At 40.8% G+C, this 16,580-nt stretch overlaps 2 protein-coding genes across 3 annotated transcripts; one reads left to right on the top strand and one right to left on the bottom strand.

The window, feature by feature from the left end:
* Nucleotides 1-1,549: 1,549 nt before the first annotated feature.
* LOC131985301 (homeobox protein Hox-A13a) lies at nucleotides 1,550-3,007 on the bottom strand. The gene is made up of 2 exons (XM_059350347.1): nucleotides 2,347-3,007; nucleotides 1,550-1,831 (listed from the first exon to the last, which is right to left on the bottom strand). Exons 1-2 carry the CDS (start codon nucleotides 3,005-3,007, stop codon nucleotides 1,584-1,586), a joined length of 909 nt encoding a protein of 302 aa, XP_059206330.1. The 3' UTR covers nucleotides 1,550-1,583.
* Nucleotides 3,008-13,210: 10,203 nt separating this feature from the next.
* Nucleotides 13,211-15,834, top strand: evx1 (even-skipped homeobox 1). 2 transcript variants are annotated; one of them, XM_059350555.1, is made up of 3 exons: nucleotides 13,211-13,574; nucleotides 14,650-14,795; nucleotides 15,307-15,834. In XM_059350555.1, the coding sequence occupies exons 1-3, from the start codon at nucleotides 13,211-13,213 to the stop codon at nucleotides 15,832-15,834; spliced, it is 1,038 nt and encodes a 345-aa protein (XP_059206538.1). The 2 variants fall into 2 exon arrangements, with proteins under 2 accessions (XP_059206538.1, XP_059206537.1); XM_059350554.1 differs by having other exon boundaries at nucleotides 14,560-14,795.
* The last annotated feature ends 746 nt before the right edge of the window (nucleotides 15,835-16,580 follow it).

Below are 16,580 nucleotides of genomic sequence, written 5' to 3'. Positions count from 1 at the left end.
ATTATTTTCACTGTATTGTCACACCAACAGCGATTCAATTTTATATTTGGTTTTGATTTAATAATTTTAATTAATAAATAAATAAAAAATAAAGGTTTTTCTGCATTTCCCATACGTCTGTTTATTACTGCTGCTGTAGGTCAAAGTCAAAGACTAAATGTTTAGGTAATTATTCCAAATGAAATGAAAAAAGAATGTATCAGTATTATTGTATTTTTATTTTAATTATTCCTTAGTATTTATTTATTTTTTAATACTATATTATATACATTCAATATGGGCGATTTGACCACTGATAATCTACTTGACTATAGCACAAGGTCGCCGCTAGATGGCGATGTCAGCCTATATTTCACCACAGACCGGCCTCAACTGACTTATTTCCTCTTTCCCAGATCACATACATAGTAAATATTGGACTTTTCTAAAAGAAGAGATTAACATAAGGTATTTCCTGATTAATAAAGCTGCTAAAAACCCAGTAAGGCAGCTATAAAACACCTCCACTATTAAAACCATATTTGTCACATGCAGCGGGACAAATATGGGCTTTAATATAAAATAAAAAGTGTGTTTTAAAGTGTAGCGATAATTGAAAGAGTAATTCCCTTTTAAAGATGAAGTGGTTGAATGTAAAGCCATAAATTGAGCTGTCATCACAGTCTCATGCCATGAAAAGGATCCATGTTCAACATAACCTGGATAAAATTCAACCAAGTCCATATTTTATTGGGACGGACTTTAACACCGACATACTTGGACTCACACACAGATAACCTGGATATCATGCCGGAATTTACTTTATATACAACCACAACAATACGCACACATTATAAAAAGCTATGATTGATATGAACACATATCCCGAACGATTATCTAAGCATTATAATAAGAATTGCACCATGGATTGGATATGAATGAGAGCACGGGTTCATATAAGACTAAATTTCATAAAAGCTAAGCATGTGAGTAAAAAAAAAAAAAAAAAAAAAAAAAAAAGGAAGCAAGCCAGGAGAGATTAATATTTAACATTCCCAAGGTCCGAATCCGTCACTTCCTGTGAATCTTCGCAGTTTTTATCACTCTCGTTAAAGAAGTTGCAGATAAAGGCGTAGCTCGGTGGCGCACACCTTTCTGAACTGCACGGTCCTGTGTTGAGAGTGAGCATGCCAAAAAAAATTATCAAAAATAAAAAGTCACAAACACTGCAGCTATATATTTTCCCACCACTCGACTCCTTTAACAATATTTAACAACAAGTGGCAGGAAATGGAGGGTCCAGCATTCAGAGGCCTCAGAAATCTGGTTCCAGAGGGTCCGGGAAATCATTTGGCAACATACAAATAAATCAGATTCAGTCAGGAAGTTGTTCCAATCAATCCGTGTGTGTGTGTGTGTGTGTGTGTGTGTGTGTGTGTGTGTGTGTGTGTGTGTGTGTGTGTGTGTGTTAGTGTGTGTGTGTGTGTGTGTGTGTGTGTGTGTGTGTGTGTGTGTGTGTGTGTGTGTGTGTGTGTGTGTAGTACTTGAGGCAATCTCCCCAACAGATATTGTCCGTAATAAAAATTAAAAATTAAAATAAAAAACTAGCTGATGGGTTTCAATTTGTTGACAACTTTCTTCTCCTTTACGCGTCTGTTCTGAAACCATATCGTGACCTGCCTCTCGGACAGGTTGGTCCCGGCGGATATCCTCCTCCTTTTGTCCTTCGTGATAAATTTATTGGCGGCGTACTCGCGCTCGAGTTCCTTCAGTTGCACCTTGGTGTATGGCACGCGCTTCTTTCTTCCACGTCGATAAGAGCCCGAGTCTCCTCCGGCGTGGGACACAGCGTCTGAGAGGGAAAAAAGAGACAAAAGAGGCTGTCATAAGCTGCCTCCCAACAAGTGATTAAAAGCTTCACATTAAGCTAAAAATAAAAATTCCCTTTCAATAAATGGAAATCTGTTTATGACTGAGTCACAATCTTTCAAATACAAACAAATATTTCAAGATTGGCTATGCAGAATTAAATGTTATATTCCCCAAACCAGACTGTCATCTTTGTGATAATGAGAATGGATTAATAATAATAATAAAAAATTATATTCTATGAACAGGAAATTATAGAAAAGCCCTACAGGGTGTTATTATTACTTAACTGCTTTTTTTAAAAGAAGCTTTTTCCATTCTATTATTTAAGTAATTTTCTTGTAACCAATTATGTGTTTGTTCTGCAGGTTGACACACTAGCTGACATTTCATACCCTCCATTCTGTATATGCATCCTGTTTGCTGTGTTCTAACACAGCGACATGTCAAACAGCTCTGTCCTCTAAAAGGCTGTACCCTGAGGGATGTATAGCCTACCTGGTAGGGAGGACTTCCACATGTGTCCGGGCTGAGGCTGCTCTTTGGCGCAGTAAACCTGGCCGTTCCAGCCGTTGGCGGCGAGAGTCCACGGTTGGTAGCTCTCCATAGGCAGCAGGGACTCGTGTCTGGCGTCTGACGGCGCGCTGATAGTTGGCACCACGGGGACGTCCAGGTAGCTGGGGACAGGTTGGTAAGGACCTGAAGGGTAGGTCGGATAAAAAGCGAATTCCTTTGCCCGAGAGGTGAAATCGTCGCCCGAGGCAGACGTGTCCATGTATTTCTCTCCATACGCGGAGGGGGGCTGCGCTCCGCACGACTTTATGCTGCTGTGTTGCGACATTCTGCACGGGTAGTAGCCGCTACCGAAGTAGCCATAAGGCAGGGACGCGCTGGAAGAATTCTGAGCTGCAGAGCAAGGGCTGCACTGTTTCACTGGCTCGCCCATACCGGAGGTGGGCACGTCGGTGGACGAGTACGCCGAGCTGGGTGCCAGGGACGCGGGGTGCGCCATCAGATTCCTGCACTGGTTCGCAGCAAAGTTGCCACCAGCAAAACCCTCCATGTTCTTGGTCACTTCATCGGAACCGCCACTGTTGTCGTAGAGGAACATCACCGACGGGTCGACCCAGCGAGGACGGAGGAGCAGTGACGTTGTCATAGCACGGCATCCAACATTGAAGCTTCTGGCTCTTTTTTAAAAAGCCCTGAGACTGAGAAAAGGAGATACTGGTTCTCAGGGAGTAATGCCACTCTGACGCGCACAAGAGCGCAGAGGTTGCGCCGTCATTGGCCCTGATGTTACCACGTGACCAGGCTATGCAAAGAGGACGGTAAACATCACCCAGTACTGATAATTAAATGGAGAAAAATGCGGCGAAGTAAGGTGACCGTACCTATAAAGGGATTTAGCTTTCGTCGTGTATGATTGAAATGAGATGGATGATGTGCCTTTATTTTTTTTATTTTTTAAAAAGTAAGACACACATAAGAGTAGCCTGCTTTTGATTAACATTAAATTAAATTTAAGAAACACAAAACGTGGACGTGGTGATTAAGGGCTTTAAAGGGTTTATTTGCATGTGTGAAGCTTAAATAAGAGTCGATTATTTCATAAAATGACTGAAAAGGCAGCTATGAGTCACACATCTGCATATGACTGATTTGCATAGCTTTGTGGCCTTTACGCACGGACACTGACCAGCCTTTGTCTGCGTCGCTGCAGGATCTGAGTATCATTACACATCCATTTACTAAAGGTGATTCCCAGTTATACTAACAAAATGTCCAATTATAATATTCCCAGTGTTGCACGCAATCTGCCATGAATTAAACATTCTCCAGCCGCCCACTGCCGGAGAGATACACTGTTATACTTGTCCGCCCGCACTCTGAACAAAACGGCACATTCAGAAAGGCGACATAAAGTATAAGAGTCGAGCTATTTCAAGGAATTTAATGTATACATGCAAATGTTTCTAGAGACACAGTGAGAGACGACCCCCACTTGAAAATATCCATATCAAGTTCAGGTAAAAAAAAAAGAAAATCAGATGTATGTTGAAGGTTTTAGGGGAATATTTCAGACACAAGACTTCCGACATGTTAACAGTATACAAAGATAGAAACAGCTCTCCACTTGGCACCGCATAGGTGTTTTTACATAGGAGGTAGACGCGGCTGGAGGCCAAGGTCAAGTTGAAAGTTGCTGTCTAGCCATCCAGCCTGTCGGGCTATTCAGGCTTTGAAGGGACCGTCTGAGGCGCTTGAAAAGAGCGGAAGAGGGGTGAGAATTCCTGTCCCAATGAAAGCTATTGGAGGACATTAACTTTTACTATCATTTTGTTTTCTCCAGCGTTTATTCTCACGAACTAGTCTGTACCCGCTTCACTTGGGTGGTGCGTACTTTTGTATCCCTGCGCTGGAAATATAAAAGGAATGTTGCTGTGTTTTTTTTATTTGCAGATCTTTTGGAGGTGTTTTTTGGCACATACGTGTGAAAATGATCTTGATCTCTGAAAAGAGGGGACGGGAAAGACGTGTCGTGTGTGTGCGTGTACAACGTGTGTGTGTTTGTGTGTCTGGTTTGTGTTTACGACCAGTCGCTCTCAGTCTATTCTGTGTTGGAGGAAATGGACTTAGTGGAGCCTTAACTGAATTTGTTAGCAGACTTTCAAAATCCAGCAGGGGTTTTGGCCCGATTGAGAGTAATTCTGCTGCTATGTTTTCTGCTTTTAGAGAATAAAAATAAGATAAACAGAAGCTGCCACTCACGCGTATAAAACGCGGATGCAGGCGTGTGGTTTCCAGCCCATAGACGTACAATGTTTATGCAAATGAAGAAAATAAAAGCTTCTTTGGTCTCATTTGCTTCCTGTGATATGTGAAAAGCTGAACTACCACGTTTGAAATCAATATTAAATTGACTTTCACAACATATTAAATAATTTTGAATGATACGTAAATTAAACAAAAGCCTACACATATACCAAATCACAAACTGTACGATTTCGAACCCCCAAATTATTACATTTACACAATGATATCACACTTTTAGACACAGTTTTAAATTGTGAACCATTTGGAGTTTTTGTGTGGTAGGCCTACTGGCGCTGCAAAACAATAATATGGAACTTTGAAGTGGCGAACAGAGTTAAGAATAACACGATTATTTTACTTATAAGCTTGAAAAGTGGTGTGCGTTGTAGCCACAAAAATGTTTAAATGTACTTTATGTATGTCTATGGGGGAGGTGCATCATTTTTTACAAGTTGGAACTACGTGGAGCTGCATTGACTTTTTTTCTGATTTTGTTTGTTTTGCTATTAAAGTCATTTGATGGAGCAAATGTGTCAAATTTAGTGCAAATGACAGAAAAATGTGCATTTTATAATTATTTAATGTCATACTGTGTTGCACAATTAATTAAACACATATGAAAAAGAATAGCCTATAAATAGAAGGCCTTTTGAGAGAACAGTCATTAAACACAGGGTTGTGCCGCTTAATATAGTTACCTATAACAGGTGAGGTCAAAAACGCAAGATTAGACAGCACTGTGCGTAAAAATGCCAAATGTCTTCCTCCATTGCAACACTGCAGCCTTTCAATATATAATTGTGTTTAAACGGTTAAAAACGTACACGCGCTTTTTTTGTTTCCAGTTAATCAATACAAGTGTGATTATATGAAATATTATGAAGAATTTAAGTTGGAATAATGAGTGATAAAAATAGAATAATAATTAGATTCCCATCGCAATTTCCTGATAATAAATCCCAGCAAAGATATAATGTGATTCACAGTGTGATTCACAGCAGCCTGGATGTGTGTTGGCGCTATCATACAAGATAGTAATGAAATCATTGAGCAGCAACATGCAGCAACAGCTATAATTCATGGAGTCAGTGTACAAGGCCTTGCCTGTTGCCTTCTGCCCTGTGGCGCTTTCCTCAACTGAGGCGAAGCAGCTTCAAAATAAACAAAGTTGCGTTAATCATTAACCTTCCCATACATGTTGCTTGTCTAGCTCGATCGGCATCTTATCTATTAGAACCCCCGCATCAGGCTTTTTAAAAAATGCTGCAGCGAGGTGATTTATGATTTATCCATGTTTAGATCATTTTATTTTTAGTCACAACAAGCCTGCGCAGTCGCATAAGGTGGCCGCCGGCACATGTGGTCAGTCCAGACATGCGACATCCCAAAGTACAATGGACACACACACACACACTTTTACTGGAGCGGCGCACAAGTTATCCCGCCAACTTGACGCACATTTCACCATGGAGTTACACACTTGCGTAAACACTTATAGCTTATTGATTGGCGCCGAATTCTCACTAGCCTGCAGAAATATATAGAGCAAAGGAAAAAATCGGACTAAATTATGATTAAAATTTGTATTTTATGCTATTTTGTACAATTTTTTGAAATATAACTAAATAAAAGTGGGTTAAAGTTGTTACTATTTCGATATGGAGGCTCCCTGGAGTATCTGGATGATCCCTGGAGGTTCCTAGGACTCCACTTTGGGACTTGGCAGAAGAGACTGGAAGCTTTTCTCTGAGGTCATTATCAAGGTTCAACCCCCTGTTTGTACTGGCATCCAAATTACGCAGCGCGTGAGAGAAAGAGCACATTTATTCTACTGGCCTCAGCGCCTGCAGCCTGGGTACAAGCAGGGAAAGGTCCATATAAAGTTATGCCCAGCTATAAATTTCTACAGTTAATAGCAGAAAATGTGTTATAAAAGACGAGCTACATGCAGTCGAATCTTAAGTCTCGTTGATGACACGTGTTTAAAGCAGACGGATGTCAAAAAGTTGTCAAAACATAACAAGCAATATGTTTTTGTGGTCAGAGCAGGGAACCACAGGGCGGTCACACACTTGACTTTTCCATATTTTCTGGACGGCCGCCTGCGGTGTGATTATAAAGGATTGCATAAAAATAAGGAACACGGGCCCACTCTTACACACACACACGCACAGGAAGCCATACGGTTAACTGGAAAGTTTGAACCTGAAGGTGTTCCTGATGTGTGCTTTTGACTGACATGCTCGTTGTACGTTCCAATTTCTCCTGCAGAAGTCCTTAATTTTGCGTTAACTGCCTGCTAAAGCTGCAAGCTGCTGCTCAAATCATTTATTGCCAAGAATCTCTCCAGATTTTAAAGGTCTGTACGTTGGACATTCACCGGATTGTGACTGCAAATATGGAGATGCTGGAGGGGGAAATAGAATATTCTTTTTTAATTATGATCTGATCTTTCCAACTAATAACAAAACGGATAACAGACTTCATATAAACACTAAAACATTATTAAAATGCTTGTATTATTTATTCTGTGGAGGCACTTTAAGCCTGACCGTCTTATTGGTAGTATAAACGTATTATTTATTTGTTTGTATTCTTACAGTAATCGCAGGTGCTGCTGCTGTTTTTTTTTATAAGGATCCGATGTCATTTACACAATCTGCCATTTTGGCCTTTATACTGCTGAACAAAGCAAAAGGCCGAAATAAAAGAACATATTCTGCTTTAGTATCCACGTGCAGCACAGATATAAGCTGCAAACAGGGACAATGAAAAGAAACATAATTTAACAACACATTATGCGTAAAACAAGGCAATGCATGGGGTTAAATGTACACCTGTTATATTTCTTCTTCTATTTTACTTATTGTTAAAGATGCGCTTGCAGAAATTTTAGGGCGCCGATTGGAGGTATATGTGACGATGCTGCATGAGTTAAATTTAGCTTTCTTTAAGAGCTTTTGAAGAACCAGTAAAAACAAATCGAAAATAGTCGCAAAAGTTCATTAGCAGTTTGCTTGCCTTTAAACATCATCCAATTGTTAGAATATATAAATGCAAAAGACGCAGAAATGTAAACAATTTTACCAGAAACATTTATTTTAAAATTGGCGGTGGAAGATTTTTTAAATGCAGAATAAAACAACAAATTTGTTTGAAAATAGCCGTATTTAAGTTTTTAAAAATCTTATTCATTATTAAGGCATTACCCACTTCTAAGAAACGTAGCTTATTATTTTCAGAAGTTTCTAATAAATGTAATGTATGTTTTGTGATTGATAATTTTCATAAACGTGTTTGTGAAAGAAAATTCGGCTGCATACGGAATTATTCTTTTATAATGTAAATGATTACAGTCCTCACAATACCACGTTCAAAATGCAAACTTGTCCAAAAATAATAGTAATTAGCACTTAGTTTTCATTTTCCGTATGTTGATTGAAGTTTGTGAAAGATTAAAAATGAGCTATAACACACCAGTTGGAGGCACACACAGACACACACAGACACATACACACACACAGACACAGACACAGACACAGACACACACACACACACACACACACACTCACACACAAGCACCTGAACTGCACTCATCACAAAACGCCGGAAATCAGCGAAAAGCTCAATAATTACGCACAAAAATGGCAAAATCTAGAAACCTCTGGTCAGACATCCATCACTAGCAGAGAAAATGGTTAAACATATACTTGCAGATGACAGCAACACTCTAAAAATAAAAACCCATTTGCAAGCAGACAGACTTGTAAATATCACCTTTCTCTAAAGATGCCAGGGACGCAGAGACCAGCCTAAAGAATTACATGCACTCTTGTGAAACGTCAGGGCTTTGCACCTGGTGTGTTGCCTTGCTACTGCAGAATTGGTGGTAAGCCATGCCCCATGATGTTTTCCCCCTTTAATGGGGTAACACAGGCCTGATCTCAGTGGCTTGCTAAGCCCTGAGTGGAAGGTTTTTGCATGATGGAGCAGGGAAGAGCGATAAAAGCGGGTCTTACAGCGCGGAGATTTCCAGCTGTATAGTCATCAGGACATGTTTCGCTCCAAGGTCAGCGAGTTAACTCTCTGGTAGCTGCGTCATCCCGTTTCAAGGCCAAGTTGAAGAGACGGGAGGGGCCACGATAATGAAGGAGAGGCTGTATATGTTATTTCTTTCCAGGTTCTGACTCCTTGTGTGGAACGCGGTGCACCTCAGCCAGCAGCCCGCTCCACCAAACCCCATTTATGCGCTATTCTATCACGCTCTGCAACACTTTTTGTGCTAAAAGCAAATATTCTGGCAGCTCTTCACTGCCAGGGCCATGGATTGGATTACATGCGTACTGCGCAGGCTCCATGGTCAAGTTCAAGTTGGGCTGCTAGTAAAACTGAGGGGCGCATTCTGCAGTGTCTGCCGTGGGGGGCGCTCCCCCTCTTTGATCTCCCCCTGCAAAACTAGACACTGAAGCAGACTGCAGTCCAGCTCTCTGCACGTCTGCCACCAAGAATGTGCAGGATTTGGATGCATTGCATGATCATTTCTCCATGAAAACAAAGGAATTAAAAAAAAGCTCCACAATCAGCGAGCTCTCCAAACCTCATCCGCTATCCTTCACTATCTAAAACACACACAATATAAGTGACACTACTGTAAACCACAAGGTCATTCATCTGTTGCGCAAAACCATTTCTAAGTGTTATCTCCGGATGATCACAAGATCCATCTGCCCCGGGAACGACCCATTGCATAACTGTAGTAAGCAGCAAAACAATGGGAACTTTGCCATCTTCGGGCGATTCACTAAAACACTACATGGTGATCCATCTTTATGATTCTGAAAGCAGAAGTTAACGGCTCTGAAAAACTAGGGGGATTTTGACGCCTGTCAAAGAATGCGCGCATGCAGCCCCGAATGTGATCTGCCTAAATCAAAATAAGTTTTTAACTTACACACAAAATGGAACAAAATGCACAAGATGACCATGATTGTTCACTTCATGTATACGTCATTTTAACTAACCCAGAAGTAATCAGCTGGTCCACAAGTAACAGAAGCAAACTAACTTTAGTCTCTGCCCCACAAAGACAGAAAAGAGACTAATTCAATTTGCCTTTTCCCTTGTGACCCAAGAAGATATTTATGAGAAGTTCCTTCAGTTTGTGGTTTTGACTAACAAATTGGAGACTGATATATTAACTACTGTGCAACTACTGCTATCGGGTCTGTCTTCAAAAACTCTTGTTATAATTATTTAAATATACGGGACTTTATGTCACTGAACAGATTTATTGATAAAGCATATTTAAACAAGTACCAGATTAGCAAGAGGTAGACAAGAGAGAGACTATTTGATGATATCAGTTTTTAATCTCTTAAAAGCAGCAACATCAAATCGTCACAGAGTGAGGAGGAGAGAGAAAGAGGTTTACTTTTTTCCTCTATGCTGGCCAGATGAAAGAGTCGGGGGAGAAAAGCCAAAGGAATTTCCCTCCGCTCCTCAGCTGGCGGGCTGGGGGAGGGGGCTGCCGCATGGGGCCCTTTCCCTCATTCGGACAGGCGAGGGCGCACAAGGACAGCGGAGGCTGCAGGAGCTGCACAGTCTGCCTCCCTCTCCTCTTCTCGAGACCACATGACTCCAGCTCACTACACAATATCATGGCCGTCCAACTCTATTCCACCGTGCCCTGTAGCTGCAGATGCCGAATATGATCAAAACTATGGAAAAAGGTAATATATTTTGATTTTGTCCAGTCTTCAGCTTTTAATATATATATATATATATATATATATATATATATATATATATATATATATATATATATATATATATATATATGGGTTTTTTATTCTTTTTTTTTTTGCAGCTTACTACTTTTTTTACTGTCAACCTGTAGAATCTGTTGCTATTGTAGTTTGCTTTTTTCCAACTGTTTACTTACTATCTTACCTACTTACTTGCTTTGTTATTGCATTTTAATGTTTACTTATTTATTAATTATGTATATCTTGCATTGTTTCTGATGCATCTTGTAATTGTGTCATCCCCTTTGCTGCTGTAACACCCCCTCCAACCTGTAAAGCCCTCCACTGCAGGACAAATAAAAGATGATCTTCTTTTATCCCATCTATCTTGAAACCTGCTTAAATAACTGAGGACAGACTGGAATAATGCACCTGACAGTATATTGATAAGATACAGTCTACGAAAAAAAATATTAGACAACCCTTTTTTTCAATTTCTTGTTCATTTTAATGCCTGGTACAAGTAAAAGTACATTTGTCTGGACAAATATAAAGATATACCAAAATCATAATAAAAAAACATGGATGGCTAGATATCAGCTCTTAATTTAAACTCTTATGAGCTATTTTTGTTTTTATCATTATATTTTACCAAACAAATGTACCTTTAGTTGTACCAGGCATTGAAATGAACAATACATTGAAGAAAACAAGGGGGGTCTCATAACTTTTTCCATGACTGTATATTTATTATTCATATAAGGTGAAATAACAAGTGCACATTACTGCTGAAGTGTATTATGGGTGCTTACTAACACTGCTGCCAAACACACTTTCAATTCCATCTTTTATAATATTTGCACCAGATATTAGTGATAAAGCATTTAAATCTAGTGTCACTGAGACTTAAATAAGTGATTAGCTGTCACAGTCCATTCGTGATCTTATTTCTGCTATAGGCTGCAAGTCAAAGGCAGAGTGAAGCTAATTACAGGATGTAGAGGCAACAACCTGAAAACACTCAGTGGACATTATGTGCACTGCATCTTCCACAGTTAGATATCCAGCATGTAATGGACCTATATACAACTGTATTAAATCCACATTAGGCGTTTGATCCCAGTATATATCTGTTCTCTAGGAATTCAACTATTTAATATGTGGTAAGTTCATCATCCCTGCCCCACCCCCTAAATAAAACACACCCTACAGTTGCTCTTCTTTTATCATTGTTCAATCATTTTTTTACCTTAAGACTACTTATCTCACATTAAGACCATGAAAGAATGCAAAGCTTCATCCATCACTGCTGTTTGTTAAAGCACTGCCACAGCATCACACTGACATATATATTATTATTATTATTATTATTATTATTATTATTATTATTATTATGGTTAAAATGCAGGTATCAGATTTCGTTCAAATTAAATATTAATATAAAATCTATCCTTTAGGAATAACACACATCTTATTACCCCTGGACATATCCTCTGCACTGTGATCTTTTGCACAGCCCTTGATCGATATCTTTGCACATCAATATTTTTACTCATCCTACTCTATACTGTACAGCTTTATTAAGACAGATATATATATATATATATATATATATATATATATACATCATATATAGCATCTTTTTCATGTAGATCATACATGATCATACAGACATATACATCATATATATATATATATATATATATATATATATATATATAGCATCTTTTTCATGTTCTTATTGTAAATGTTGTAATGTTGCTGTAGTACTTTGCCTTTTATTTCCTTTTAATTATTTTTGGAACGCACCAAACACCAAAGCCAGTTTCTTATCAGCAAAAACCTACTTGGTGAATAACCCCCTATTGAGATTCTGATTCATAAACACATGGTATTAATAGGCTTTACAACTTCTCGAAGCTCAAAATTAACTGAGCTTTCTGCCTGGCTGTTGTTCTCGTTCAGACTTTTAAGACTTCATGTCAAATTGCCTCTTATCTAAACTCTGACCGCAGGACTTGACCTCTAAGGACTTTACTTGACTCCACTTTAGGTGGAGATGAGAGCAGCACTAAAGACAGAGAATCTGGAGAATGGAGGGGTGGGTGTGCGCTTAATTGCAAATGATCATTCATTTTTATTGATATATACATTTTTTATTTTATTAGAATATACTACAACTCCGTACTGCAGTAGCTGCAATCACTATGGGTGAAAAAAATATTGATTTTAAGTTCATATAAAGTTTTGAACCGAAAATGTGTTTTATTGTCTTTTTTTCATAATTTGCCGATAGATAGATAGATAGATAGATAGATAGATAGATAGATAGATAGATAGATAGATAGATAGATAGATAGATAGATAGATAGATAGATAGATAGATAGATAGATCTGTCACCCCCCAGCTCTATCTCAACACTGCGATTGCTCCGTCTGTTTATCCATATCCAATCAATGCGTGTCGTCATCAGGGGGGGGACCATCATGACGACTGGCCTATTAAGAATGACAGCTCTGGAGAAAGAGAGAGAGAGCGAGAGAGAGAGGGTAAATGGTGATCCCTCCCAGAGCTCCCTCTGCGCACTCTGGAGCGCTCTTCTCTCAGGGTCAGACCGGATTGCATCCCCTCTTTTCCAGAAGCCTCTCCTTCTCCTTGGGACTCAGCCCCCCACCCACCTCCACCTCCACCATCACTGCACACGCACACACACCCCTCCAACCTGAAAATCATCGCCTTGCTTTTTGACGGCTTGCACTCTCTCCCGCGAAGTCTTGGCTGTTTTAAAGTCGTGCTTGTGATGGAAAGCAGAGAGGAGATGGTGATGCTGGCGGAGGGAGGTCAGCTGGGCAAGAACGGCTCTAATTTGTCAGGAGCCATCGGGAGCCCAGTGCGAGAACCGCAGGGGAAGCCGGGACATGGTGGCTGTCTGAGCCCCGGCGCTGCGCCCTACTCCCGGGACAGAGCGGAGGTGGTGATGGAGGAGAGCGCACGGAGGAATATGTGCGCCGATATGAGGCCAGTTGGCACGTCTTCCTCCGGAGACAGACACCGGAGTGATCATCCCCACAAAGACGGCAGCAGCTCAGACACCGAGTCGGACTTCTACGAGGAAATTGATGTGAGCTGCACGCCTGAAAGCATGGACTACCCCACAGCTAAAGGTAGGCTGCGAGCTGCATGCCACTGCGGGTTTTCTCTCACTGCATGCTGGTGCTAATGAAGTTGATTGAATGCCAGCGTGGATTATGCCAATCAGGAAACACTCGCACTTAAAATATGCATTTATCATATCTAAAAATGTACAATGGAAACGAAAATTTTAAATATGTCCTAAATTAAATGCAACGTGGCCTCAATAACAGCAGAATGTAACTGCAGTCGGTGCTGCACAGCTGTTCTGTCAAGTGACCAGTGTGGCTGGAGACACGCTGAGTTGACACCCACAGTCTAACCAGGCATTTTCCCCTGTCAGTGTGACAATGAGTCACTCGTAGAAAGCAAATCAGCCTATACGTATATTTACTGCATGAGGAAGAATGCATGATTTTATGGAAACCACAAGGACGTGAAGGGAAGGCCACTAACATGGGATTCTGTTGGGTGTCTAACTGGCATCTTTTAGGGTGCAAAGACTCAAGACTGTTTGCTGAAAATGTGTTTCATCCTACGCCAAAATTACGGAAATATTCATATTAATATAAATATAAATATCATATTATAGTTGCTGTTTGCCTCAAATAAAAAAGATAGCACGAAGAAAAGGAATGACAACAATATAACCTCATTATACGTCATGTTTAAGTACTAAACTTATGGTTCAACGTATAAATATACTAAAAATATATATTTAAAAAAATAATAATAATAATAATATATAAATATATACTAAAAATATTAGTAGGGACTAAGACCAAACACAATGAAAACCTGAACTATATGTCAGACAGGCCCTTAATTATAAAATAAATAAATAAATAATTCAAGGATGAATTTAGTCTAGCTTACGTTATAATAAAATTAAATATGAAACGAATTAAGTGAATAAAATGTTTCACTATATTTTAATCCCATTTTAATTATTCTGCTGACTGTGTTTTAAGCTGTATGCTAATTATATCTGATTAATTATTCTGCATACTAATTCAGGTCGGAATGGGGATTCTCCAGGTCACCCGAGTGAGACTGGTGCTGACTCGGGGAACATCGTCCCGGGTCCGGGCTCTCTGTCCTACGCAGCGGATCAGATTCGCAGGTACCGGACAGCATTCACCCGGGAGCAAATCGCACGGCTGGAGAAGGAGTTTTACCGGGAGAACTACGTGTCCAGGCCGCGGAGATGCGAACTGGCGGCCGCCTTAAATCTACCTGAAACCACAATCAAGGTAAAGATGAGTTTGTCTCAGAGGAGCAGAGCTGGAGCAGGCCTCTGGAGAAGCTTACACTCTGTGAGCTCTTTCTTAGAAAGATCCATCAAAACTAGATTGCAAATCTGTTTTATGTTAAATAAATCATTCCAAGAGGTAATGTATATATGTGCACACAATGAATATTGCAAAAACACCACATAAAATAAAACAAAGACCAATAATAGCTCATTACAAAATTCAGAGAAGAGCCTGCAAGCTAACCGTTTAGCACAGGCCTTTTTTGTTGTAGTTTCGTGTGAATATACTTATTTTCATTTTTAAACTGGCACAAGAACACGTGCAAATTGTAATTGGCTTGAAATTTGATGTATCCGAGAGATTCAATCCAAAAATTCGCTCCAACCCAAATTCAAATTCGTGCGTAAAAGCGGAACTCGTCTCCTGTGTGCTCTTTTGTTTTTGTTGTTTGTCTTTGGATCAGTGTGTATTGTGGTTAATAATTGACTCGCTGTGTCTCCGTCCCCAGGTGTGGTTTCAGAATCGCAGGATGAAAGACAAGCGTCAGCGTCTGGCCATGACGTGGCCTCACCCCGCAGACCCAGCCTTCTACACCTACATGATGAGCCACGCGGCGGCCACGGGGAACCTGCCCTACCCCTTCCCATCCCACCTGCCTCTACCTTACTACTCCCACCTGGGTGTCGGAGCCGGCTCGGCTCCGGCCGCCACCCCTTTCTCCAACCCCCTGCGCTCCCTCGACAGCTTCCGGATGCTGTCTCACCCGTACCAGAGGCCGGACCTCCTGTGCGCCTTCAGACACCCCTCCCTGTACCCGGGGCCGACCCACGGCCTCGGTCCCGGTGGTAGCCCCTGCTCCTGCCTGGCCTGTCACTCAAGTCAAACCAACGGCATCTCAACCAGGCCCACCGGCTCGGACTTCGCTTGCTCCCCAACTAGCAGGACTGACGCTTTTGTCACTTTCACGCCTTCAGTGCTCAGCAAATCCTCATCTGTGACATTAGACCAGAGGGAAGAAGTGCCTCTGACCAGATAAAACCAAAACAAAGCCAGCTCTTCTTCGATATAAGCCCTTACCATAAGCTTTTTAACCTAACATATTATATGATCAGGACTGAAACAGCATGAAGAGGTAGCCTGTAAGCAGAGGAAGCCAGCTTAAACTTGGGCCAAGATAATTAGCCAGATCTTCAGCTGCGTGACGCACAACGGATCTCCCATTACAGAAAAATAATAATCCCATTGCAGAGCCAGGACAGTGGACTGAAATATGACGGCATGGACACAAAACCACATTTGATTTTTAGAAGATTAATTTGATGTGTGAGAGGGGATGAGGGAGAGATCCAGAGAAACGTTTAAATCTGCGTGATGGATGGCGTTAAGGTTTTTATCATTACTTGTCGTCTCTTTACGCGTCCAAATCGACCTACATGTATTGTTAGATAAGAATGATGCTTTCCATCTCTCTTTTTAACAAGGGGATTTGTTAACAGACTGCAGGCCGTCTCATTATAAAGCATCTTTCCACACCGGGGCCCTCCGCGGCGGCCCGGGCCCAAATGTGCAGATGCCAGTGAAATTAGTAAGTGATGTATATGTACGACCCGGTGAATTTTGAGTGTTGAATTAATGATAATACCAGGAAGGGATCGTTACTGCCAAAAGGTAACAAGGCGCCGGGGGAACGGATTACTAGCCTACAGCCCGCACGGTTTGACGAAGGAGGGGGAAGAGAAGAAGAAGGACCCAGAAGAGGATGGAGAGACAGAGAGAGAGAGA

The sequence above is a fragment of the Centropristis striata genome, chromosome 14 (assembly GCF_030273125.1).
Source record: "Centropristis striata isolate RG_2023a ecotype Rhode Island chromosome 14, C.striata_1.0, whole genome shotgun sequence".
Classification (NCBI taxonomy): Eukaryota; Metazoa; Chordata; class Actinopteri; order Perciformes; family Serranidae; genus Centropristis; species Centropristis striata.
Note: the sequence above shows the minus strand (reverse complement) of the source record. Positions and strands in the feature narration are given on the sequence as shown.